The 25,929-nt window shown below is 39.3% G+C and overlaps 3 protein-coding genes across 3 annotated transcripts; all 3 read right to left on the bottom strand.

Moving 5' to 3' along the window:
* Window positions 1-3,523: 3,523 nt before the first annotated feature.
* On the bottom strand, window positions 3,524-5,058 carry LOC116206876 (probable 2-oxoglutarate-dependent dioxygenase AOP1). The gene is made up of 3 exons (XM_031539703.1): window positions 4,617-5,058; window positions 4,089-4,410; window positions 3,524-3,954 (listed from the first exon to the last, which is right to left on the bottom strand). The coding sequence occupies exons 1-3, from the start codon at window positions 4,997-4,999 to the stop codon at window positions 3,706-3,708; spliced, it is 954 nt and encodes a 317-aa protein (XP_031395563.1). The 5' UTR covers window positions 5,000-5,058; the 3' UTR covers window positions 3,524-3,705.
* Window positions 5,059-16,955: 11,897 nt separating this feature from the next.
* On the bottom strand, window positions 16,956-18,804 carry LOC116207744 (probable 2-oxoglutarate-dependent dioxygenase AOP1). Its single transcript, XM_031540827.1, has 3 exons — window positions 18,323-18,804; window positions 17,872-18,196; window positions 16,956-17,408 (listed from the first exon to the last, which is right to left on the bottom strand). Exons 1-3 carry the CDS (start codon window positions 18,703-18,705, stop codon window positions 17,157-17,159), a joined length of 960 nt encoding a protein of 319 aa, XP_031396687.1. The 5' UTR covers window positions 18,706-18,804; the 3' UTR covers window positions 16,956-17,156.
* A 4,036-nt stretch (window positions 18,805-22,840) lies between these two features.
* Window positions 22,841-24,480, bottom strand: LOC116207745 (2-oxoglutarate-dependent dioxygenase AOP3-like). Its single transcript, XM_031540828.1, has 3 exons — window positions 24,016-24,480; window positions 23,418-23,742; window positions 22,841-23,277 (listed from the first exon to the last, which is right to left on the bottom strand). The coding sequence occupies exons 1-3, from the start codon at window positions 24,396-24,398 to the stop codon at window positions 23,032-23,034; spliced, it is 954 nt and encodes a 317-aa protein (XP_031396688.1). The 5' UTR covers window positions 24,399-24,480; the 3' UTR covers window positions 22,841-23,031.
* Window positions 24,481-25,929: the final 1,449 nt, after the last annotated feature.

The following is a 25,929-nucleotide window of genomic DNA, read 5'->3' as shown; positions in this document are numbered from 1 at the left end:
TAGTGTATATAGTCCTTAGACATAAAATGGAACGCTATCTCATAGGTAATTAGAATTTACTACTGCTAATGTATTTGTGCTTAGCATGAGTATTTGGCATATAATGTTTCTAGTTAGTTATACTTGGAGGTAGGTGTATGATCAAGATGTAATTCACTAATCTGAGTAAACATGGAAAATGTCTTATGGATGTGAGTTTTATTCTGGATCGAAAAATTCTCGACCGAGATAGATAGATTTGAATAGAAAAGAGTTTCTTGCTTAAGTTCTATGGATCCAAAAATGAAATAAAAAATCCATATGACCAACTAAAGGGTTTGACATTTACTGTAACTCTAACTAGATCAAGATCTCATAGTGAGGGGACTCAGTGCATGGTATATACAATCATAGGTTCATCATAATGTTTTAATTATATATTCGTCACCATTTGGATTGTCATGATATGCTGCTAGGCGTCGCTCGTGAACTTGGGAGCTAAGGGCATTTTGGGAATTATACTTTTGGTTACATAAAGAGTTTTTGATAATGTCAAATAAGTTGATATTATAGTCCCAATGCCAATTGGTGATAAACCTAGTTAGTCACACACATTAAGTGTGTCTAAACCGAGAAAAGAATTAATTATAATTAAGGAAGTTAATTATGAATTAATTATCAAATGAGGCTTGCAATATGGTTACGAGGGTGCTAGCACATCTTGAAATCGAATTCAACATCAATGATAAATCTAATTAAGGAAATACGAGATTTTCCTTATTTGAAAAGTTTTTATAAATAGATTGTCTATTAATGGAAACTTGTGCCAAGGACTAGAATGATCTTTCTTTCTTACTTGGAGGAGAAGTCATTAGATGACTTAAAGTGCAAGGACTAATTTGTGATTTATTAATTAATATGGATTAATTAATAATTGCAATTCGATCCCTAGGGTAAATCTCTATATAGATATGATCTTGTGATTAATCCTAAGAGTGCTTTTATTACCAAGACCCTAAAATTGAGAGAAAGAAAGGATAGCAGAGTCGGGCGAGACCCTATAGCTCAGCTGCCAACTGACCTTGGCTGATCGGAAGCTTCTCGGATTCTATTCGGCGATTCGGTGTTATCCAAGATATTCTTGAAGCGGTCATTTCCTTCCGTGACAATTCCATTCGAATTTGGTGACCTAGATCGGAGTGTACGGGTCAATAAGAGGCTATACTAGGTGGTGACACGCTTGTGTGGACGAGTTAGAGACCGGACGCTTGGATGGTTGCTTTGATCGACCAAAACAACTCGAATTCGACAAGGAAAGTTTAAAGGTTGTGTCTTTTCTTGTGGATTCAATATATAATATTATCTATTCGTTACATGGTGATTCATCATGTCAAGATTTGATCTAGAGGTTTTTGATAAAAACGAGCATGCGACAAAAAAATTAATTTTTACCGTTTTTAAAGTTGCCACTACGCACGCATATATACAAGCAGAAGTAGTTTGGTGAAAGATCCACTCTTGGTCTTTTACTCAAGATCTGTTAGAGCTTTGGGAGGGGAGATGTTGAACTTTCAACGCGGGGATGGGTGTGTTTGTCTTGAGTGGGACTGTTGCAATAGACATGTGCCATAGATTGTGTATCACACTTTCTGGGGTCTCAGCTATTCTCTGACACGATACAATAACAAGACATGATCAACACGATACAGAGTTAAATTAAGTAAGGTATGCCAGAATAAGCTTTCATAAACGCAGCTTGAATTTGATTAGTTTATAATTATTAGAGGCTTATATATTAATTCTCATCGATCGCATGGTTGCTCACGTTGTTAAATTCTTGCTTCTTTTTTTTTTCCTTTCTCATCAATGCGAATAATCAAGAAAAAAAATGAAGAGATATTCTTGCTTATAATACCGCCGGTGCTTTTCAGGAAGATAGGTTTGCCAAAAAATTCCACGAAGGGAATTAAATGGGATGAACAATTTCAAGAGTAATTATCTAAACTAAATCGTCTCCAATCATGCACAGAGAGAGATGGAGAGAGAGATTAGAGTGTAATAATGAGAATGAAAGAATTTGATCAATGTGAGGTGGGGCTTTGGTGTAGTGGTACAAGTACGGAACCATGAGTTCTCGAATTCAGTCCTCATCAGTGAGACTTCCGGATCCTTTTATTTAGCTTTGCTATTTATAATTTTTGTATTGAACCATAAGCCTCCCTTATAACCGAAAAAAGAAATTTGATAAATGTAATAAGTTTATCATTCACAACTTTGGTCCATAAGATTTTCTTAAGATTTATGATAATCTATCAATATTTGATTTAGAATGCAATATTATAAAATGATATTAAAGTTTAGGTTTTATAAAATGGGAAAGGTAGGTATACTTGATCTTTCATGAGTTGAAATATGTCAAACTATGAAGAAAATGAGAATGATTATCATTCACAAGTTTGGTGCATAAGATTTTTTCTTTTTCGGATGTTAATTTGTCAATATTTTTTAGTTAGAATGCAATATTACAAAATGATATTAAAGTTTAGGTTTTATATAATGGGAAAGGTAGGTATACTTGATCTTTCATGAGTTGATATATGTCAAACTATGAAGAAAATGAGAATGAAAGGATTTGATCCAATATAAAAAGATTATCATTCACAAGTTTTGTCAATAAGATTTTTTTTTTATGGACATCAGTCGATATTTTTTTATTTAGAATGCAATATTATAAAATAATTTTAAAGTTTAGGACTTGTGGAAAAGGAAAAATAGGTATACTTGGTCTTTTATGAGTTGATATATGTCAAGCTCAGGAGTTTTTATTTATTTATTTATTTTTTTCGGGCAGAAGCTATGGAGAAAATTAGAACGAAAGAATTTGACAAAAACAATAAGTTTATCATTCACAATTTTGGTCCATAAGATTTTCTTAGGATGAAAATCTATTAATATTTACCGATGTGAGTTGGTTTAAGCGGTTCGACGTCTATTTCGTTTAAGTAAAGTCTCGGGTTCAAGTCCCTGTGAATGTAAAAAATTTATACTTAGAGAATTTTAATCCTTAGTGGGTCGACTTGGCTCGACCGGATTAGTCGTTTGTGGAGAGTTTAATCCCTTAGAAAGCCTACCTCGCTCCAGCAATCATTCTCTTTGCGCTTTCTTTGTAACTTCCTTCTTTGCCGAGCAAACTCAGACTTCTCAAAATCAAATGGTGCTGGCCATTTTGCTTTGAGCAAACAATCGGTAGACAGTGCTGCTGACTCGCTTGCCTTCCCTGAACAACCGTTACGCTTCAAATTGGTGATCATCCTCAAATCCTCTGTTCATACTATCTGTCCATCTATGATTTGCATTCTCTGACATTTAACTTTGCTGGTTAAACACCTGTCTGCAATAGTTGTCTTTCCTTGTAACTAATCCCTAAACGTTTGTGCCCATGACGTGCTCGACATATTGCTCATTCGACCCTATGAACTACATCCCTAAACGTTTGTGCCCATGAATGGAATTGACGCATAATGAGAATAAATATGGAATGGAATTAACAATGAATAAACACATGGTATCCGTGTGTATTATTCTGCTTTTCTGCAAGCAAATCAAAGAACTTCTAGTGCATCGTACAACGAAAATGATGAGAACACCTACAATATTACAGTAGAGATGCTTCATTCTTTTGTGGATATCACAAGCAGTGAAAATGAAGATCAACTTAACAGTCTACTAGACACCACAATAAGCCTTGAGTGCAGATTCGGCTCTTTGCCCTTCCTCGGTGTAGTAGAACCCGAGGAACTGAACATGATCAAAGGGTTTAAAGAGCAAGGGGTGTTCCTCGTCGACCAGCTCATCTGGTGCTTTTATTATATATCCAGCTTTTGGAATCGAGAACAGCCCGGCGGAGTACCTTGTTTCATTTCCACTCATCATGATGCGGTGGTTTGGACTGTGAAGCCGTGCATTTGCCCATGCCTATGTTGATACATATACAACCCATGGTCATATCCATGACAGAAAAAATATTACTAATACAAATTTGGAATTTACTTTTTGCAATAATAAACCATTTCATGAAATGGACCTTGGGCGAAGCTGAAAAAACTTACATAGAGTGAATCTCCAATCATAACGATGAAAGACTCCGGGGAGGGTTTAAAACTGATCCACTCTCCATCTTTAGTCTGGATCTCGAGTCCTTCCACCTGGTTCTGATACAGTATCGTCACTATGTTCTTATCGGTGTGCGCATTCAGTCCCAGCTTTGTTTCGGGAGTATGTGGTCCTTTATATTTCATGACGCGGAGAAGGTAATTCGTCGAGTTCAGGTGTTCCTCTAAATATTTTTCCACACCGAGACTCTCTAAGATCATCCTTCTAATGATTTGGTCCAGCTTCAACAATTTCTCGGAATAGGACCGTATTGTTTTGCTGCAAAATAGGACACGAGAGTATCAATTAAAAGGCACATACTGCAAGCAATAACTGTACCTGCCGTGAAATTGGGCTGGGCCAAAGTAGCTTTTGGAGCAATTTCTGGCCCATGGGCTGGGCCCATGGAAAAGTTCTGAAAGGGAAAACCATTAGACAGGTTCGCAATTTTTATTAATAGCAAGTGAGAGCCAAATATCTTGTACCTGAATGTGGGATGACCCTGGGGCCATAAGGAATTAGCAAGCTCATCCACCTTCTCATGCAAATCGGCATCGTCGATTCCCATGCTCTCGAACAGTGGCACCTGGGGGTACTGCCCCACGTAGCCATGAAATGGCTTTCTCGAAACGTTCCGCAGCTTCATCTCCAGGGGCAGGTCGAACAGCTCTTGGAGTGAGCCCATCATCGTGTTCCGGAGATCCATGGGGACCCCATCGAAACGAGCTTCGAAGCACCCGAAGTCCTCGAGGGCTAGCCTCACTTGGGCCCTGAGGGAGACCCATTCGGGACTCTCTGGGTTCAGCTTATCACCCTCCTTGCTGAAGTCAACAAATGGGAGCTTTGTTTCTTGGGACATAGAGCCCATTTTTGTTGACAGATGGAGAGAGAGAGAGAGAGAGAGAGAGAGTACTTTTTGTTCGGGTGGCAACATGCAAAGAAGGAAATGGGTTATATATAGGCCTTAAGGACCATGATTGGCTTGAAAATATTGTGTCAAATTAATATGAAAAGAAAATCTATAATCTAAAGTAACTATCACTTCCGGTTTCAAGAACAGCTAGATCAATTTAGAGCGATCACAAAACCCATCAACCCGAGCTAATCATATGACTCTCGACTTAAGAGTGGTAGACAATTCATGTGATCGCAGAAACTTCCTTTAACTAGTTTTTTTTTTTCTATGAAACTGCGAGCCTACCCAAGGCCAGAGTTTCATTAATTCAAATCTTTGTAGAGATTCTCAATTTTGAAAGTAATTGGAGAAGGGGGGAATTAAGAAATGCGAACGAAGATATAATGCAGTTCTTGCTTTGTACTGACTGTCATTTAAAATGTTGGGGGCCAAAAAAAAAAAAAGGGAAAATGACACTATTGATCCTATATGTTTGGCATTTTTTTACTTTGAATTCTAAAAGGTTTACAAGGGGTAACCAAGTCCTATAAGTTTTTAAAAAGTGTCAGCATTAGTCTTAAATCTGACTGTCCGTTACCGTCACGTCTACGTGGACTTAATGCCATCAAAGTCGTCCTGTTGGCCGTTAATGCGATGACGTGGCACGTTTCTAATGGATCGATTTGAAATCCACCCGTCTTGCTCATGCAGACTCGACTTGCTCCCGATAATACCCGACCCACCATAATTCCCAAATTCTTAAACCAGGCAATGTAGGATTGTAGAAGAGAGCGAAGACCTTCGTCGAGGAAGCGGCCAAGAAGTCCTATACCCTCGCTAATCCCACCAAGCTTTCCGATCTGATCTCCGAGACCACCCAGAAGTCTAAGGATCTCGCCGTCGAAGCCTCCATGGTTGCTGGCTCCGAAGCAGAAGTCAGGTCCTTCTCCGATGCCATCGCCCCGCAGATCGCTGGCTCCTTCACCAATGCCGGCCTGGAGCTTGACACCGAGGAGCTCGGGGTCACCGTTGATCTGAGGGACTTCGTCAAGGGATTCACCGCCATGACCTTCTAGAACTTTCATCGATCGAAACCCTAATTCCCTGCCTCATCTACGAGGTGACCCGCGGGGTCTTGAAGATCTTCCTAGAGAACGTCATCCGCGACGTCGTCACCTACACCGAGCATGCCCATCGGAAGACTGTGATTGCGCCCTTAAGTGACAAGGCAGGACCTTATACGGCTTCGGCGGCTGAATTATTTGTTCTCCGATTTTGGTTTTCGGTTGGATTGGGCGCCATTGTAAATTTTAGGGCTTTGTGCTATGAGCTTGTGATCTCTTCAGAAGTTCAATTTCGTGTTGTTTTGCTTTCTGCTCTCTAAAATTGAATTTGAAATTCAATGAAAGGAAGTTCTTTTTGTACTAAATGTCGTTTAATTAGTGGTTATTTTTTTTTGGATGAATGGCGAATTTCATTAAACAAAAGTAATTACATCAGAGGCCATTAACCCAGTACAACGTTAGAGACTAAGCCCCAAACTCTACCCCAAAAGGGAACTAATTAGTTGTGAACAAAATCAGAAGAGTTAAACATGTGATCGACTAACGTAGCATTTACAATTTTTTGTGAGAGACGGGGGTAAACACTCAGCTTCGCTTTCACATCTGCAAAGACCTCCTGAACTATTGCCGCTGGAGGAGAGATATGCTTTTGGTAAATTCTGACATTCCTCTCTCGCCATGTACAGTATATGTAGTGAGTCCAAAGAAGTTTGAGGCAAATGACATCAAGCTTCTTCCCTCGAAGGGAAGCAATCCAGTTGATTTCCGTATTCCAACTCACCGTAGTTCGGTGCAAACCGATTTGAGCTAGCAAACTTTTCCAAATTCCTTGGGTAACAAGACATTCAAAAAAGAGATGATCACGAGTCTCCCTCTGCATACTGCAAAATTGGCACTCAGTTGACGCAAGCTGAATCCCCCATTTTGATAGCCGGTCTTTAGTAACTAGTTTATTATGAACACTGAGCCAGCTAATAAAAGAAGAGCGAGGAAAATGTCCATCAAACCATATTGCACTTCCCCATTCCATTTTAGGGCCTCTCGATCTAAGACACTGCCAGGCATTTGCAATAGAGAATTGCCCAGATTTCTGAGGGGTCCATAAGACTCTGTCCTGGTTAGAAGATTCGAGAGCTGTGGCCAAATCCCGAATACAAGTAGCTTGTGGGTCCGAACTCCTCGGCCAGTGCCATTGCCCTTTCACCAGAACTGCACTAACTGTTGCATGCTCCTTGAGTGAGGGGAAGCACTGAAGTCCTCTGTAACAATATTTGATCAACGGGCCAACAGGTAGCCAGGTATCGTACCAAAAGGACACAGTTTTGCCTGAACCAACCTTGTATCTAATATAAGGGAACATGAGAGTTTTGATCTGCATTAATTTCCTCCAATTCCATGAGCAGTCTCCAGGCATCCGTAAAGACCAAAGACTACGGCCTTTTGTTAAGTATTTGTTTGCCCAAGCCACCCAGAGAGAGCCCGAATTTATAAGGAGAGACCATAAGTTCTTCAACACGCACACCTTGTTCCACAGAGTTAAGTCCTTGATACCAAGACCTCCCTCAGCTTTTGGGAGGCAAATGGTTTCCCAACTGATCTTGCCCCCACCTGCATATTGCTCGAGACCTTTCCAGAGGAAGGATCGACACTTTTGCTGCACAAGTTTGATGACTTTTTTTGGGAGGATAAAGTGATAACACCAATAGCTGGCCATACTAAAGAGCACAGAGTTGATCAACTGCACCCTTCCTGCATAAGATAAATACTGCACAGTCCAGCTCTTGATTCTTTCCACAATTCTCTCGGTAAGAGCTTCACAATTCTTCGAAGAGAGTTTCCCGGAAACAAGAGGAAGGCCTAGGTATCTCACAGGTAGTAAGCCTATTTTAAATCCAGAGCAAGTCACCAAGTCAGAAACAGAATCCTCAGAAATGCCTCCCGTAAAAATCTCAGATTTTTCAGGGTTCAACTTCAAACCAGACCAATGATAGAAGGTATTCAATACATCAAGGATAGCAACGAGGGAGTCCTTGGAAGCATTAGTGAACAAGAGCAAGTCATCCGCAAAACAGAGATGGGTTAGACGGAGTGACTTACATCTTGGATGATAGCCAACTTTACCCTCATCTGCAGCCAAATCCATGATGAGGGAGAACACCTCCATGGCAATGACAAATAGATATAGGGATATCGAATCACCTTGTCTCACTCCACGCTTACCAGGGAAGTAACCAGCTAGAGTCCCGTTGATAGCCACAGAGAAATAAGGGGAGGTGATACATCCCCTAATCCACCAGAGAAAACGGGGCGGGAAATCCAAAGCTTCCCAACTATTGAGAATGAACTCCCAGCTTAAAGAGTCGAAGGCCTTCATAAGATCGATCTTTATGGCACAACGTGGGGATATTCCTTGTCTGTGATAATTCCTCACAAGCTCATGAGCAAGTAATACATTATCTGAAATTTTCCTACCCTGCACAAATGCTGTCTGGTTTAAGCTGATAATATCCGGGAGCACTTCCTTCAGTCTATTTGCCAACACCTTTGAAATACATTTGTAGACGACATTGCAACAAGAAATGGGTCGGAAATCTCTCATGCAGTTTGCCTTTTCCTTCTTTGGAACAAGAGCTATGATCGTTGAATTTACCTCTCTTCGAAGCTTTCCTAAGGAGAAGAAATGTTGCACAGCATTAGTGAAGTCCTTATGAACAATTTGCCAAGCATGTTTAAAGAAATATGCTGTGTAGCCGTCAAGCCCTGGTGACTTGTCATTCCCCATCGAGAACAAGGCAGCTTTAATCTCCTCATCTGTAATAGGCAGCATAAGCATTTGACGTTTTGAGTGGGGAACCTTCCGTTTAAGTATGGAAGAAAGCTGAGATGTCGAGATCCCCCCAATACAATCATCCTTTTTCCCCAGGAGGCCTTGATAGAAATTTATTGCTTCGTCCTTAATTTCCTGCACTCCTTCTAACTTGGCGCCAGAAGCAGAGTATAGGGCTCGTATGGTAGTTCGAGCATGTCTACCTTTTACTGCTTTATGGAAAAAAGAGGTGTTCTGATCTCCCGCTTTTAGCCATGCTACTCTAGACTTTTGCTTGAGAAACTTCTCCTCCCTGTTGATTGCTTCTAGGAGCTTTACCCGCAAGTCCACCTCCTTTTTGATCGATTCAGGAGGCATACAATCACTATCCAGCAACGTAGCTTGAACCTGGGCGAGCTCAAACTGCAAATCGTTTATCCGTGTATGTACATTCCCAAATTCAGTTCTGTTGAAATCCTTTAGATGCATCTTGAGGCTCCTCAGCTTTTTGTAAAGCACTTCCATTGGAGTACCTTCCTGAGCCTCTGTCCAGACTCGCCTGACTAGTGCCATATACTCTGGATGTTCAGTCTAGAAATGAAAGAATTTGAATGGCTTAGGGCCGGCACTCTCCTTATCACCAAATTTCAACATAGCTGGGCAATGGTCAGAGATACCAGGAGGGAGGAATTCAACGGTGGAGGCTATTTGCCCTTGAAGCCACTTTCCATTAACCAAGACTCTATCAATCTTCCTTGCTTGGAAACTCTCTTGTCTCTTGTTGCTCCACGTATAGTAGCATCCAATGGAGGTATGATAAGTGAGTTCGGCTGAATTCATGAAGTCCGCAAAATCCCGCATGCTTTGATCCATGGCAGTTTCCCTCCCATCTGCTTTGACCTCTTTTATATTCTTTACAGCATTGAAATCTCCTAACAACACCCAACTGTGACTCATGCTTCCGGCGACGACCTGCAGATCATGCCATAACAATCTTCTCTCCGTCATATCATTTGAAGCATAGACAAAAGTTACCGCAATCCAGCCAACTCCTTTAGGCACATTGAGCAGAAGATGTATAAATTGAGCAGACTTGCTTAGCATTTGAACTTGCAAATCCTCTCGCACCATTAACCACAACCTACCATTTCCGGCAAACTGATAATTCTCAAACATATACCAACCTTTCCATCCATCTGCAATTTTTTTACAGTTCACCTCCTTCACCCGAGTTTCAATGATAGCAAAAATCCCCAAGTCATTATCCTGAGAAAACTTATAAACCATTTTCTGTTTAAGAGGGTCATTTAGCCCTCTAACGTTCCACGAGGCTATAATCATTGGGTTCGTTTGGGAGGTTTACCACCCTTACCCAACCTTGACTTCCTTGATCCTTGCACTTTCAGGACTGCCTGGACTACTCCTTTCGATGCACTTCTAGGTTGCCGTTGTGCCCCCGGCCGAGCCTCTTTCACTTTTGTAGCAATTTCCCAGTCATCATCAGAGCTGGTGACCCCATTACGGCCTTCCTCGTCCTCGCCTAGTTCAAACGATAAAGGAACCTTTCCCTTTTCACTAATCAAGTCTCCCAGGAACTCATTCTGGTCAGTGAGAGTTGTGACAACAGCAGGGGAAGCTTTCTCAGTAGCGATACATCTCCGTCGGGCCTTGCCAGCAGGTCGAGACGTCGTCTCAGCAGCCCGAGTCTCCTCCACAGTAGTTGGGCTGGCAGGGGATGTAGCTTCTACAGTATGACAGTTCTCCTCAGCAGGCTGAACGTTTGGAGTAATCTCAGCTACTGGTGGCACCTCCGCTGAGCTATTGCATCGATGACCAAAGACCTTGCAGTGGTCAGATTTGTCTGGCAACCAAGGAATGTCCACTATAACTTCTACTGAGCGATTATTACCCAAATCAACATTCAGAAACTCCGGGATTTCCTTATCAACATCCAATTCAATACATACCTTTGCATATTCCAACCTTGATCGGAGAGCAGTAGCTCTGTCCATGAAAAGAGGCTTACCAATGGCACTCGCTAGGTAGCTAATGTCCTTGGGATGGAAGTACTGCAGAGGAATTTTCCGCAATTGAACCCAGATTGGCATCTTCCTCAAGTTTAGTTCCTCCTCAGTGAAATGAGGGCTCCATTTCTGCAAAATTAAGAACTTTCTCTCTACATGCCATGATCCCGTCTCCAGAACCCAAGACATTACTGCTTCAGACGGGAACTGGAAGATGAACAAATCTCCCAGTGTACTCACTGTCACCCTCCCGTGTTTTCCCCATAAACCATTGACCACCGAGGCAACCTTTCCAAAGTCAGGGGCTTTGCCCAAAAATCTTCCAATTAGTGTAAAACACCATTGATCAACACCAAACTGTAGAAACTCCGAAGGAGGCTTCACATTGCTATGCTCAACGCCTTCAAAATATTCAAGATTTTGATTTACTTTCGGGAAGACTTTCTTCCAGTTGAGAGGGCCCTTAGGAGTCGATTTTTCACCTGAAATTGAAGTCGGATCAGGATTGACAGAGATCATCGACGATTGAGGGGCTGGGTTCGACATTTCTCAGCTGATACGGCTGCTCCGCTGCCCAAGCAACGCCGGAAATTCTCAAATACCCTTACTTCATCCTATTGAGGTGTGCAAAAGTAGCAGAGCCAGCAGAGAAGGAAGAGGAGGAGGGGGAGGAGGCGCGGGGAAAGGAGCGGAGGCAGAGGAGAGAGGAGGGGTGCTTGGCCCAGGGGGGGGTGCTTGGCCCAGGGGAGGGGGGGCGGCGGCACGGATGAGGAGGAGGGGAAGGAGGCGCGGGGAAAGGAGCGGAGGCAGAGGAGAGAGGGGGGGTGCTTGGCCCAGGGGGGGTGCTTGGCCCAGGGGAGGGGGGGCGGCGGCACGGATGAGGAGGAGGGAAGGAGGCGCGGCGGGGGGGAGGCTAGGGTTTCCAGGGGCGAAGACGGAGGCGGAGGTGACCCAGAAGCGGAGGCGACCCAGAGGCGAAGGCAGAGGAGGGGGGGCGGCGACGCGGGGGAGGGTAGAGGAAGGGAAGGATGTGCAGCTTGGGGGCGGCGTGGAGGCGGAGGAGGGGAAGGAGGTGCGGCGGAGGGGAAGGGGGCCGGCGGCGGCTAGGGTTTCCTCGGTATCGGCATTATTCGTCTATTTCCTTGCACTGTTGGTATGATTGGTAGAGAGGCAAATGGAGTTTAGCCCATTAGTGGTTATTTTGATTGCTGGTAGTAATGGAACTTCGATCATGATGGAAAGATAAGTTATCATTCTGGATCTATGGTTGTTGATAAAATTACTTCATTAACGCATACAATTGTCAAGTATCGCAAGATTGAACCTCTAAATATAGATGTTTGGAAGATGAGAATGCAATTCCTTCTCAAAGAACATGATTTTTTTTTCATTCTTGAGGAAAGAGAAGCCCTCTTTTTCTTCCCCACCTGCAACCTCCTCCCCTTCTTCCTCTTCATGTACAGAGTTTCCATCGCCCTTCTCTTTCTGAGTCTTCAAGGTTCAAGTCGCCAGTCGCCCGCCTTCTTCCTCTTCATGTACAGTTCTCGTCGCCCTCCTCTTTCTTAGTCTTCAAGGTTCACCTGGAAGACATAGCAGCAGTAGAAGAAGTAGAAGAAAAAGAAGAAGAAGAAAGAAAGAAAGAAAGAAAGAAAGAAAGAAGACAAATCTGATCCAAACTGGGGTTGGATATGAGGCCACTCGGGTTCGGGTTAAAAGGTTGCCCAATCGGTTTGATACTCGGGTTGAAAAGATGGAAGTCAAGTCGGGTTGAAACGAGATTACCGTGAGCAAGTCGGGTCAGCATGAGCAAGACGGGTGGATTTCAAATCGATCCAATTGGAATGTGCCACGTCATCACATTAACGGCCAACAGGACGACTTTGACGGGGTTAAGTCCACATAAGTGTGACGGTAACGTTAGTCAAATTTATGACCAATGCTGACACTTTTTGAAAACTTTATAGGATTTAATTACCCTTGTAAAACTTTTAGAACTCAAAGTTAAAAAATGCCAACTATATAGCACTAATAATGTCATTTTCCCAAAAAAAGATATATATATTTTGCATTTGTTGCAAATACGGTAGGTGGCAAAATCGAATCTAGGAGACATTTTATTCCCCCCAAGCAATTCTTTGGCAGTAATTCGCGTAAGGTAGGTGATAGGAGGAATATATTTATATTTTTTTTCTCACGATTACAGAGAAAATGCTGATCAAATTAAAGGACTAATTACGTAAAATTACACGACCTTTACTCAAATTTTCAATTTTAGTACGACTTTTCGAAAATAGTATTAAGGCATAACCTTTCATTTTAGTCTTAAATCTAGCACGCTATTAAATATTCCATCAATTCTAACGGTATTGGCTGACTAGGCATTAACGATACCACGTGTTGCCATATTATTCGATGAGTGAACCCTACATTTTTTATTTAATAAAAATAGTTCTTAATTTTTTTAAAAAAAAAGGGAGGGGGAAAGGTCAACTGAAGACAAAGGGACGAGGGGGCGAGTGAGTCAATAGTGGTGGCTTCAATTGCGGCCACCACAACCAGAATCGAAGGAGTCCCAATTTTGAGTCTCCTTCGAAGGAGCCCTAACCACCGACCCCGATTGGGGGGACTACCAGCCCGCTGGCCCCCCTCCTCCTTAGCTCCAACCCGATCCTCCCCCCTCTTATTCTAATTTTCGGCATTATTTTTATTAAATAAAAGATGTAGGGTCCACTCATTGAATAATATAACGATATATGACACTGTTAATGTCTAGTCAGCCAATACCATTAGAATTGACGGAATATTTAACGGTATGCTAGATTTTATATTAAAATGAAAGATCGTACATTTCTGTACTATTTTTGAAAGGTCGTGATAAAATTGAGAATTTGAGTAAAAACCGCGTCTTTTTACATAATTAGACCTAAATTAAATGCGGAGTCACATTTTGTAAATTTGGTCACATGAAATCTTTTTTGACTCCCATAAGAATAAGAGAAAACAGTAACGTCCCTAATAAATTTGGTTTTTAGTGCGAGGAATCTTTACCTGCAATCCTCCATCTGTTGCTTGGCATCTCTTTTTCACGTGATGATCCCTTGATATTTATTTATTTAGTTCGGCAGGAGTGATCCTTTCTCAAAATGTTGTCTGTACCAAATTGAAATGTGTCCCTAATGGTTGAATGTATTTTTGAGACTATCTAGGCAATAAGGAAGTGAAACATGACACAACATTTTGAGAAAAATATTCAATCAATATTACTCATTTACATTTAAATAAGTAACATCCAATAAAAATGCATGCAATGATAACAATGCAACGAGAAAGAAACAGTAATATCATCACACAATCACAAATATAATAAAACGGTAAAATCATCACACAGTTACAAAATTAATGTTAAGACTATTTGTATAATTAATGCTTGTCATCGATTTGATTTAATTTAGGGTTAGTAACTTAGAAACGCACGACTTTTGCACTTTTTTCTTAAATATAACATGATCTTTAGAAAATATCATATAAATGCATGACATTTGTATTTTTTAAAAAATATAATATGATATTTGGAGAGTAGTACTATAAGGCATTACTTTTGTACTTTTTCCTAAAATAGTACGACCTTTAAAAAAATAGTACAGTAAGGCCCTTCAAGCATGATCTTCTTTTTTAACGTGCCATAATTGCAGTTAAATTTGAAAGTCGTGCATTTCTGTACAATTTTTTTAAATGTTGTGCTATATTTAGGAAAAAGTGCCAAAGTTGTGTCTTTTGTACTATTCTTCAAAAGTCGTGCTATATTTAGGAAAAATGTAAATGTCGAACTTTTTTGTGTTATTTTCTAAATATAATGTTATGTTTAGGAAAAAGTGCAAGAATCTTTTTTTTTATGTGATTAACCCTTTTAAATATATGTCTGTTAGCTCCTAATTCTGTTCTATAGTTACTAGAATTTCTTCACCAGAACACATCCAAATCGTCCTATTCATATTCGAGAGGTCCCGGATTTCATTTTCACAAGTGGGACTTCCGTATCTTGGCCCTTTAGTTCCACTTCTCGTATTTGAATTTATGAACCTCTCCCGTAATTAAAAAGAAAAGGTCAATTTCCATAAAAATTACATAAGCCATTACGAATGTTGCAGGTTCATGTTGCTGTTTTGGATAGGAATAATATATTAATTGATTGCTTTACTATTGATAAAAAACATATATTAACGAGAAAAGAGGTGTTTTTTAGTGCTGCAACTCCCATTAAATAATCAAGAATTTTCAAATTCGATTATCACGATAGAACTACTCAAACTCATTTATTAATTATTAAATTTTTTTCTTCATATTCTAAATTCATACTCTTCCCTCATGGTAACTAAAAAAAGAAAAAATCATATACTAATTTATTACTACTACGGTGACAAGTCCATAAAATGGCTTGGGCCTTTCCGGGCCCGCCCTTGTTTTCCTCGTGTAGTATTCGTTCACGCTTATGATTAAACTTTAGTTTCATATTAAATAATCATCAGGACGCATGAATATTAATTACAATTTTTAGAATAATAGAATAAATATATTGATATAATGGGGAATCAATCTTTACTAGGATGGCCAGTGATTGAAAAGAATATTGATTTGGATGGAATTATGTTTGATAATGTTGGGCTCAGTATTAGAGATGCACGATGCAAAAGATTTGTCTCGTAGCATATATATTAATTAGTACATCATACACATATACGTATATAACCCAAATTATTAATAAATATCATTTTAATAAAAATATCAATGAATGAATTGGGACGCGCCAGGTGGTCCCAGTTTTATTTATATATGATCACTATAATAAAATAAAATGCCTCCCCCAATGAAATTATTTATATAGTCTAATAAGAGTCCTATTCGGTTACATAAATGTAATATTTAATTCCAAACAATTACACCAGAGCCAATCAATCGACAAATATTTCATAGATGACCTCAATATGATGCTTCAATAATAAACACAAATATATAATAAATAAAAAATCATTCATTTAATTACAATGTATAGATCTCTTTAATTTTAATTTTCATTGGACTAGGTCAGGAAAATGACATGATATAGTTGGTACTTACATTATGCCAAGAGTGATCGTGAAAGTGGTCCAAAAGGCAAACTGTGATCCTTTCGATTGGAGTGACTTAGAATATAACATCTGATGGTAATTTGCCTCCTTAAATTTAAATAATATCGCCACTAGAATATCACTAAAATGATATTCCAAATCAATCGTTTCATGTTGAAGTTGAACCATGAAAATTAACTAGCTTGGGAAAAAAAAAGTGTGTCCTAATAACTTCAGTAATATATCATCATAATCCACCATCTATATATAGTATGGACGCAAGCAGGGGATCAGCATGACAATACAGAAAGTAATCCAAAATAATTTCACTTAGGGCTTCTTTTTCTTTGGATGTGTATGATAGTATTTGAAAACTCAATAAGTCTCTGTTGCTAATCCGATTCAAGTTCGGTTGGTCCACTAAGGAGGTAAACCTCTCATCTCTTAATCATGAATTTTTTTAATTACAAAACTCAAATTTGAAATTTTATTTAAGAGAAATAAACGCCAACCCATATTAGTCACGTATTTTCTTGGTAAATACTGAATAGTGAGTAATTATGTTACGTGCATACATAATTAGTGTTTACTGCAGTTATTAATTACCCAACCGTGCAAGATGAAGAGCTACTTTCCACGAAGAGCGTCATTTAAATGAAAGTTCACAGATATGACCTATGACCCTAGTCTTTTCTTCAGTCTTCAATATTATCCTCCAGTCCTCGTATAAACTCCTTGACACTTCGGCCATCCGTATTCCTTGAAAAATGAGGCTAGGTCCCGGGTACAAGTTCGTGTGGCATGTTGCTAATTAAACGAGAAAGAGACAGCTACAAATTAATTTCATGAGGTTTTTGAGTTGGAAATGAATCCAATCGGTTATAGTGTTCCAGTTGAAATTTTACAATATAATCGACTAATATACTGATATACAAATTATAACAAGATTCCATATATAATTCTCCATTTCCATCTTAAAATTAATATCAGTTTGATGAACCACACTACATATAATGACCATACATACTAAATGTAAAGTTTTTATGTCTCCTGTTTATGTTTTGATTATCATGGCAGGGGAATAAGTACAAGCATCAAATTATGTCGGACCAAGATCAAATTTCAGCCCTCTCAGATGCCACAGTACGCCTTGGCAGTCCGCTCGTGTAACTGAGGCAGTGTGGCAAAGTATCGAAGGAGCCCATAATGTTCAAATGATTTGAACTGCAGAGGGTGCTCGTCATCGACTAGTTCTTGCGGAATGTGAATCATCCCACTGTGGAAGGTAAACAGGCCGACCGAGTATCGTGGTGATTTGTTTCCGATATCTCTGTTCATGACCACCCTGTGAAAGGCCGAATGTACTCTCCCGTTGCTCCATGCCTGCTCAAAATCAACAGCCTTCCCCTTAACACGCGCACCCACATATATATATGTGTGATATTATATGCATATGCGATGTTTTCACAGACATACGTCGATCAGTCAATCTCTTATTGACATGGATATATACATGTTTTTCAATTTTTTTCTTTTTGAGTTAGAGTTAGTATCAGTTGATCTTCGTTGTTAAGTGCACTGTTACTCCAGACATGCCATTTTATGCTGAGCCTACTGCATTCATTTATATGCGGGTGAGGGTCTCACTGTCTGCAGTCTCTTGACTAAGCTTCAATTTGAGAGACGTAATGAGATAAAGTAAAATGCCAGTTGTTGTTTTAGTGATTGTATCCGCTTAATTAATCTAGTTATCGATTTTAAATTCATACCTAGAACTTGTTATATTATGATCCTCCCTAACTAGATAAAGGGAATGGATATAATTGATTATTAGCATAGCGATTACCATCAATGCGTCGCCTGCCATGACCACGAAAGATGATGGGGAGAGCTCAAACCCTACCCAATCCCCACCCTTGGTCTTAATCTCCAACCCATTAACTTCATTTTGATGAAGGATGGTGAAGAAGCTCTTGTCAGTATGAACATCACACCCGATATCGGTCTCTTCCGGGTCGGGGGCCCGATACTTCATGAGCCGAAGCATGTAATTGGTTGATCCGACATGAGAGTCGTAATAGTTCTCTTGTAGCCCGTAACTATCAAACAGCATCCTCGTCACCGCCCGTTCCAGTTCTGACACTTGTTTCACGTATGAGAGAGCAGTATCACTACAAAGGTTTTAGAAGCACATATAATCAGCCAATAATCCAAATCATGCAAAAAAGAAAAAAAACAACAACACTTAACCTCACTAGCTACGCATGTGCGAAACATGAGGCTCATATGTATATTACCTAAACCGATCATTCCCCGCGGGCCACATGAGGCTCGCGAAGCTCTGGATCCCTTCAAGGCTGGTAGCGTTATCAATTCCTGTCCCTTCGAGCAGAGGGACCAATGGATGATTCCCGCTGTACCCGAAGTATGGCTTGTCAGAAATGATGTTCCGCGCTTTGACATCGTTAGGGAGGTTAAACAAGCCCTCCAATTCGTGGAAAATTGTGTCTTGAAGGTCTGGAGAGACCTTATCATAGACTGCCACAAAACAGCCAAATTCTTCTAGGGCTAGCTTGACAAGTTTTGTGGTACGGAGCCATGGATCTGTCTGAGGCTTAAGATCCTCCCCTGAGAAATCTATGACAGGAATTCTAGGTAGAGTATCAGACAGAGAACCCATGAATAAATTTTTGTCAACTGTGCCCAGCTGGGTTTGGTCGGTTGGTTAATCTTAAGGGACCACACAACTCGTGATGTAGGCTTCTACCACTAATTTTAATTCCCATTGGTATTTATATAAATTCGTGCATGGATAAATTGCGATGATACCCCTCTATATAAAATAATTGCAGAGATATCCATCTAGCTCGAAAGCATCTACTGGTACACAATTTTAGTGCAGAAAGATCCACCGGTTTGGAGAATTTCATGCCTTGCCGTCCGAAGTTCTTTAAATATGCTTGCTTAGAATGTATGGTGATCACATTAGACAAAAAAAAAAAAGGCTGCATTTTTTCACAGGAAATGTCGAAGACTTATTATTATTATTTTTTTTGGGTAGAGCCAAGGAACCTCGCAACTCCTTGGATTTATCAAATGTGTAGTAATTTGCTGGCAGTGCTTAGACCTAATCGTTCCACTAATGCAATATTAATTAACTTATAACCTCCTACATATGGCGTTAAAGCAATCCTTGCTCCGAGACAACAAAGTCAAAAGCATCTCAGTACATATGTCCATGACAGACTGAGTATATCAAAAGGCATGCGTCAATTTTTCTTATTCTTATCGACATTATTTTTTTTATTTTTGTAATATTTCTATAAATCAACAAATATTGTTAAATCCTTATTGACTTGTGATATTCCCCTATACATAAGACTTTCGCAATAAGACTTATGCCTATGACACAGTGTAATCACGTGAATAATGAAAAACATTGTGCATGAAGTATCTTGCTATAGATCAGTTGCACCACTGTGATATATGCAACATGAGTATGTCATGAAAATGTACATAGCCTTGCTCATCAGGAATATGTGGCTGCTGTTTTTTTTTGGGAAGACAAGATGAATCTTCACGTTCTCTGTGATTGCCCGAACACTCCAGAAATCTGGATGAATCCATGATAACATCAGGTATCTATTGCTTTTATATGCTTTAACTTTTAATTTTCCTTCATTTATATCTCACCGAAAAATAACATAAGTATATTATCTATTAAACTTTCATTGGATTTATGCGGACCTGAGTTCATATCCACTTAAAAGCTCAAGCTAATAAGTGTTGATACTTAAGTCTCATATAAACTAATGATTATTCTTTCATTTTTTTCACGTGGGATTATAATTCCCAATATTATCTCCAAGCAGAACAAGAGCAGTACCGGAAGCACATTTGAAATCATTAAATCTTACCGAACATACTAAACTTCTTTCGTAAATCCGAGTGAAGACCCTTTGAATAACATGATACCTAACACTATAATATAATACAACATAATTAATATAATATAAGATGACACAGGAAGACTAATATTCTTTTTATTTGTCAATTTGGTTAATTGATGAGCACTTCATCAGCTACAGTTTTCACTGCTCCAATAAGTTTAAGACAAACGCATGCATGCAACCGCGGCATCTTATTTAGAATGACTTTAAAATTTATAAGTTGTTCGGCTCATTTACCTCAATTAAAAAGTTTTTTTTTTCATGAGATTCTCAACACCCATTCTCATTTGGTATCATGGGGCATTAACACTTACACGTATCACATGCGTTTAAACACCCAATCTTAATAATTATAAGCTAGTGATTGCGCGTATATCCAACCTAAAAGCTCGATCCATTAGGTGATAATGTATTCTCGTGGTTTTCTGGCTAGTTAACCGGATTCCACCTCTCATACAACCACGGTATTGACTTGTTCCAGATTTCCAATCGGAAAGTGGCTTTATTGTTCCTCTTTCTTAAGTAATCCCCACAAGCCAACTCTTGTGTACTTATTTTCAATACTCTTGATAGGGACTCAAGTCTTTTTCTGTTCTTCATGTGGACGCCATTGATGGAGACTAAACGCCTTAAAAAATTCCCGGTTGGAAGAAAGAGCAGGCCGACTAGTGGTTTTAATAATTCAATGGAAGTGATGTAGCCAGTGTAATAAACTCTATATATAGCCCTCTTCGGGTATAGATTTGCTTACCTAAATATGTATGTGCAGTTAAAGTTTTGGTTAGGCACTGATTTAGCGTGATGACCGCAAATTTCCGATAATGAAGGTTGGCAATTTTTTTCAAAATGTTCGAAAGCGAAGTTTTGAAGAGATCAATTAATGATCTCGCTCATTGATGTTGATTGGATCTAGAATTATTTCCAGTTCGAATATAGAACCTAACGAAGCCCTATCCGGCACCACCCAAACATGACAAGGGCTATACGACTTTAAAAATGTGGTCCATGTTAAAATTAAGCAATTGTTGTGACTTGTGAAAGTACCATATTTCTGTTTCAATTATTGTAACTTCTATAGTATAATACAGGACTTGAAACTGAAGTTTTGAACAGATCGGTGATCTCTCAGTGATGTTGATAATATTGATTGGGTCTAGAAATATATTCAATTCGAAGTCATAACAAAATGAAGCACTAGCCGGCACCACACCAGCCCAATGGGACAGGTATACACAGCTCCGTGGCGTGGTCCATGTTAAGTAATTATATATCCTGAAAATGGCATGGTCTCGTCAATCGATTGTAACTTGAACGAGGGATGACAGATATAGGATCCCCACAGTACCACATGTATGTGTCGTCTGATGTTGTCATTATTGATGTTGTTCGGGGCATTCTGTTGCTTCTTTGATTTTGATCTGCCAGTTTCTTTGCTACCGTCTCTTCGTTTTTTTGCATCTATCTTTCTTTCCTGACTAATTCGGAGACTCTTATGTTTGATATGTTTGGTAAGGGATCTTCTGTTGTATCTCTTCTTCGTCGTCTCTCATTATATTGTCTTCCAAGGTCTTGTTCTCTTTGAGGCCGTCAATACCTTGTACTGACCTCTCATATTATCAATGTATGCATATCACTAATTTCTTAGCTCTTCATCGAGAGAAGAGTCATGAGTATTGGCTTTTTTCTGGTTACAAACAAGGTGCATGGGACTTAGAGGGGGATACGGATAAATAATAAGAAATAAAGGAGTACGAGAAATCCCACTGATAAGAATCGAATTTAGAACTTTTTTACTCTAGATTGAAAGTTATTGATGCCACCGTACCAAACCTCATTTTCCAATATTGCTTATTTTCTTTTGATCATAACGAACTCTGATTCAAGTATCGAATTTACAAGTCAGATATGAGCTAATTACCTTACTAGCTAGTTATACCTAATGAATGATCCAGATAAAGCGAAAAATCAAGGTTGGCGTTGCATTGCATCACGCCCCACATCAAATCCTAACATATTTCAATTGCTCGGGTGAAGACAAAACTTGGGAGGAGGCAAGTTGGCCTAGGCAATCTCTAAGAGATGACCTGTGATTTCGCGAGGTACATAAAAAGGTCTCGAATATTACTAATCCAATGGAGTTGCAAGCAACTCAGATTTAAAAGACAAGATCCGTTTATTCTAATCACAAGATAAAAATCTACATATATTTTTTGAGAAGATAGAATTAAGTAGAGACAGTTCTAATAATCATATAAAATAACATTCAAGTAGCATTATTTGACTAGAATTGACTCGGGACCTCTTGATTCACATGATAGGGTGCGTGCCTCTAAGCTACACTGCCTTTTTCAAATTCGAAGGCTTTAAATGAGGGAGGGCTGAGCTATAAATTCAGAAAGGCAGATAAAATAACCAGTTTTCTTCCGATAGAGAATCACCCTCTGAATGTGGAGAAAGCCTTTATACAATAGCGGTATCATGTGACAATGCCACAAGCCAATAAGAGTTTGTCATTTTTGCTTTTTAGTATCTAAACAAAAATAGAAAAAAAAATTATTGTTGATAAAAATAATATTTTTCATGAGTTTTATGGTATAATCCTACGTGATACTACCGTTGCACACACGACATTCTCCTGAATGTAACATAATTAAGTACATTTGAGTCATGTAAGCTGTCAAAATCGGATTACAATAATTAATACAATATAATATTCTCCGAATTCGGCAGCTGCAGCATTACATTACTCAATTGTTTATCATGACACTCTGAGAGGCCGATTCTCTATTGGAAGAAAAATGGTTATCTGATTCTTTTTTGTGCTTCAAATTAACTAGCTCGTTGCCAGAAATAAAGAGAATTCAGTAATAATAAAAAAGACTCTTTAAATAAACTCATCGACAAGCTATAATTCATCCTTACTTTAACATCATCACCCATTGCAAACACAAAAATTCACCCTTCACAAAGCTTAGCAGATACATATCTCATAGCAAATCGTCCTTCCTTGACAAAACCAAGCAATCTCAGAATGCTAAATAAGCGCTAGTAGTAGATTAGTAAATGCCGCAGTACGATTTGATTGGACACTTTGATTTGTATCCCTCGTCCGTGCGGTAGTATCGGAGTAGCCCAAGATGATCGAATGGCTTGTACTTTAATGGGTGCTCATCATCAACCAGCTGATCGGGCACTTGAATTACCCCGTTGTTGAATGAGAATTGTGCTAGGGTGTATCTGTCTTGGTCTCCGATTATCGTGACCTTATGGTTTGGAGACTGTATCCTGTCATTGCTCCATGCCTGAGCCAACAAAAATCAGATTAATTAATCCAAAAACAAAGTATCCTAATGATCATTTGTGTTAGTTTTATAAACTCAGTCGTCGGACCGGTTGAAGCAATGAATCTGACAATCTGATTCTGTAGCTAAGCTGTGATTACCATCAATGCATCGCCTGCCATGACCACGAAGATGGAAGATGACATCTCGACCTTGATCCACTCTCCGTTCTTCATTTCTACCTCCAAGCCATTGACATGGCCATTTTGGTGAAGAACGGTTGTGAAGCTCTTATCAGTGTGATTTATAAACCCGAGATTAGGCTCATCTCCTTTTGGCGCCCTATTCTTGATAAGCCGGAGCAGGTAAGCGGTTGATTTGATGTACGAATCATAGTGCTGCTCCACACCATAGCTCTCGAATATCATCCTGCTGGCAATCTGATCCAAGTTCCCGGCAAGCTTCGCATACGAGTGTATGGTATGGCTAATCACAGGAGATTAGTTGTAATATGATTAAATAGCACCCAGCTGATAAAACAAAGGCTCGGGCCCTGAGAGATTCTGAGAAATAAGAATATAAATGAAAGAACCCATCTCAAGTATGTAAAAAATCAACAAACACCTTGACAGTAACGAAGTCAATCGATATGGACCTAGTCCTACAGGGTTAGATAATGCTGTTTGACTGCATTTGCCATTTTGACGTGAATTACGCACTGATGAGTGACAAAAGCTCGAGAAGATACAGGAAATGTACCAGAAGCTATTGTTTCCAGTACCGGGCCACATGGTGTCCGTGAATCTTTGGGTGCCCTCAAATGAGGTCGCATCGTCGATGCCCAAGCTTTCGTGGAGGGGCAGCTTAGGTATCTGCCCAACATAGCCATTCAAGGGCTTCTCGTATGTGTTCTTCATCTTGGTGTCCGTCGGTACACCATCGAACAGCTCTTGGACTGCATTGAAGGTTGAGTCATGCATGTCTGGCGTGATCTTATCATAGGTCACGAGGAAGAAGCCATAGTCTTCCAGGGCTCGCCTAACCACATTGCAGGTGGAGGACCAAGAAGCTGTTCCGGGTCTCAGAGTGTCCTCCGAGAAGTGAAAGTGAGGGAGATTAACAGGTGGGCCAAAGGAACCCATAATGATTTGCCTTAGTTACTAACACTATGCAAGTAATGGTTCGGCGTTGCAATTAGGTTTTATAACAAGTAATTATTACTCTGTTTTGATCATGTGGGAGGGATAGGATTATATATATACATGCAGATAACATACCAAATAGCGCTTCTAAAAATAAAAAAATAATAATTAAGATAACATATAAAATATACCATACGAGTCTGTATCAATTATCAGCTCATTATAATATTCAAATTTATATAAATGTGCGGCATTTCGCCTATTATTGATATATATACACGTACTCAAACTTTTTATTTTTAGAGAGTACCGATTTCGCGTGGTTCCAGATTCACAGCCAGCCATATAAATGTTTAAATAAAGGGAAATTATGCACGTGATCTTATTATTATTATTATTATTATTTATAAGTGTGATGTTAGGTATGTGTACCTCCACACGATATATGTTCGTGCCACATATAAACTACACGTATAAATAATGTGGCGCATGCATACATACAAATATGTATGGAGGAATCTTTCGGTTACTTAAATGACAATACATCGATGATGTGACGAGCGACAATGATTCTCATCATCAGATCATTAAACCAAATCGAATGCAATCTCCTTAATACATATATATATATATATATATATATTATTAATATTGCTTAGATCAAAGTTCTTTATTTTATGCTCTTTCATTATTTGGGGACAAGTTTCTTGGTCTCCCAAAATGAAAAGGAATTGTTAATATCATCATTGATCTAAACAATAATATTCATTGCTCAATCTGTTTATCTTTTTTAGGTTAAATGAGAGAGAGAGAGAGAGAGAGAGAGAGAGAGAGAGAGAGAGAGAAATTATTTAACAAAACTTTATAGATGATTGAGTAGACAGATAGAAGAATAGATGTAAACAAAAATAATGAAATCAGTGAATTTACGTGTAATTTGTAGCCCTGCGCAAATTGCTAATTTCCCTTGATCATGCATTATGTGTGCAGACAACTATATATGTTGAATTACAACTTGCTAAATGATATATATATATATATATTATCAGCCCCTTAATAATAAATAATGATGCATAATGGCTAGCTAGGTATCATCTGATCATCATTTTCGTGAATTTCAGGACCACTACATGTATGAGCTAATTAACAACTAATTACACAGTAGTAATCTTTCCCTCAGAAGATGTAATCCGTGTCATTTTCGAGCCTATCAAGATTTTTCGTTGCTTTTATTTTATTACAATTGTATTATTTCTTGACAGTGGCACAACAATTGTTTTTCCTTTTTGATCTGGACGATGATATATATATATATATATGTTTTAATCAATCCAACCCACAGCGTCGTCTTGGTAGGATGTTACTTTTATTGGATCGTGTTTGTGAGCATTGAGGCCCACCTACTGGTGTTCTCGATGGGCCTGATCGAGCCCATTTGGTTAATGGGCCAAATCCCAGGATAAAGCTGTGCGCAGTCTGTCTTTTCTTCTTCTTTTTTCTTGGGATGAATCGATGTCAGCGGAGTCGTATA

This window comes from Punica granatum, chromosome 5 (genome assembly GCF_007655135.1).
Source record: "Punica granatum isolate Tunisia-2019 chromosome 5, ASM765513v2, whole genome shotgun sequence".
Classification (NCBI taxonomy): Eukaryota; Viridiplantae; Streptophyta; class Magnoliopsida; order Myrtales; family Lythraceae; genus Punica; species Punica granatum.
Note: the sequence above shows the minus strand (reverse complement) of the source record. Positions and strands in the feature narration are given on the sequence as shown.

Bases quoted from the DNA above. Each gene is read 5' to 3' on its own strand.
- LOC116206876 (XM_031539703.1), bottom strand. From the start codon at position 4,999: ATGGGCTCTATGTCCCAAGAAACAAAGCTCCCATTTGTTGACTTCAGC. The intron at 4,411-4,616 runs GTACAAGATATT...CCTATTTTGCAG, and splicing joins CAGGGTCATCCCACATTCAG to CAAAACAATACGGTCCTATT. The intron at 3,955-4,088 runs GTAAGTTTTTTC...GTATCAACATAG, and splicing joins TGATTGGAGATTCACTCTAT to GCATGGGCAAATGCACGGCT.
- LOC116207744 (XM_031540827.1), bottom strand. From the start codon at position 18,705: ATGGGTTCTCTGTCTGATACTCTACCTAGAATTCCTGTCATAGATTTC. The intron at 18,197-18,322 runs GTAATATACATA...AAACCTTTGTAG, and splicing joins GCGGGGAATGATCGGTTTAG to TGATACTGCTCTCTCATACG. The intron at 17,409-17,871 runs GTAATCGCTATG...GATTTTGAGCAG, and splicing joins TGGCAGGCGACGCATTGATG to GCATGGAGCAACGGGAGAGT.
- LOC116207745 (XM_031540828.1), bottom strand. From the start codon at position 24,398: ATGGGTTCCTTTGGCCCACCTGTTAATCTCCCTCACTTTCACTTCTCG. The intron at 23,743-24,015 runs GTACATTTCCTG...TCCTGTGATTAG, and splicing joins ACTGGAAACAATAGCTTCTG to CCATACCATACACTCGTATG. The intron at 23,278-23,417 runs GTAATCACAGCT...TTGTTGGCTCAG, and splicing joins TGGCAGGCGATGCATTGATG to GCATGGAGCAATGACAGGAT.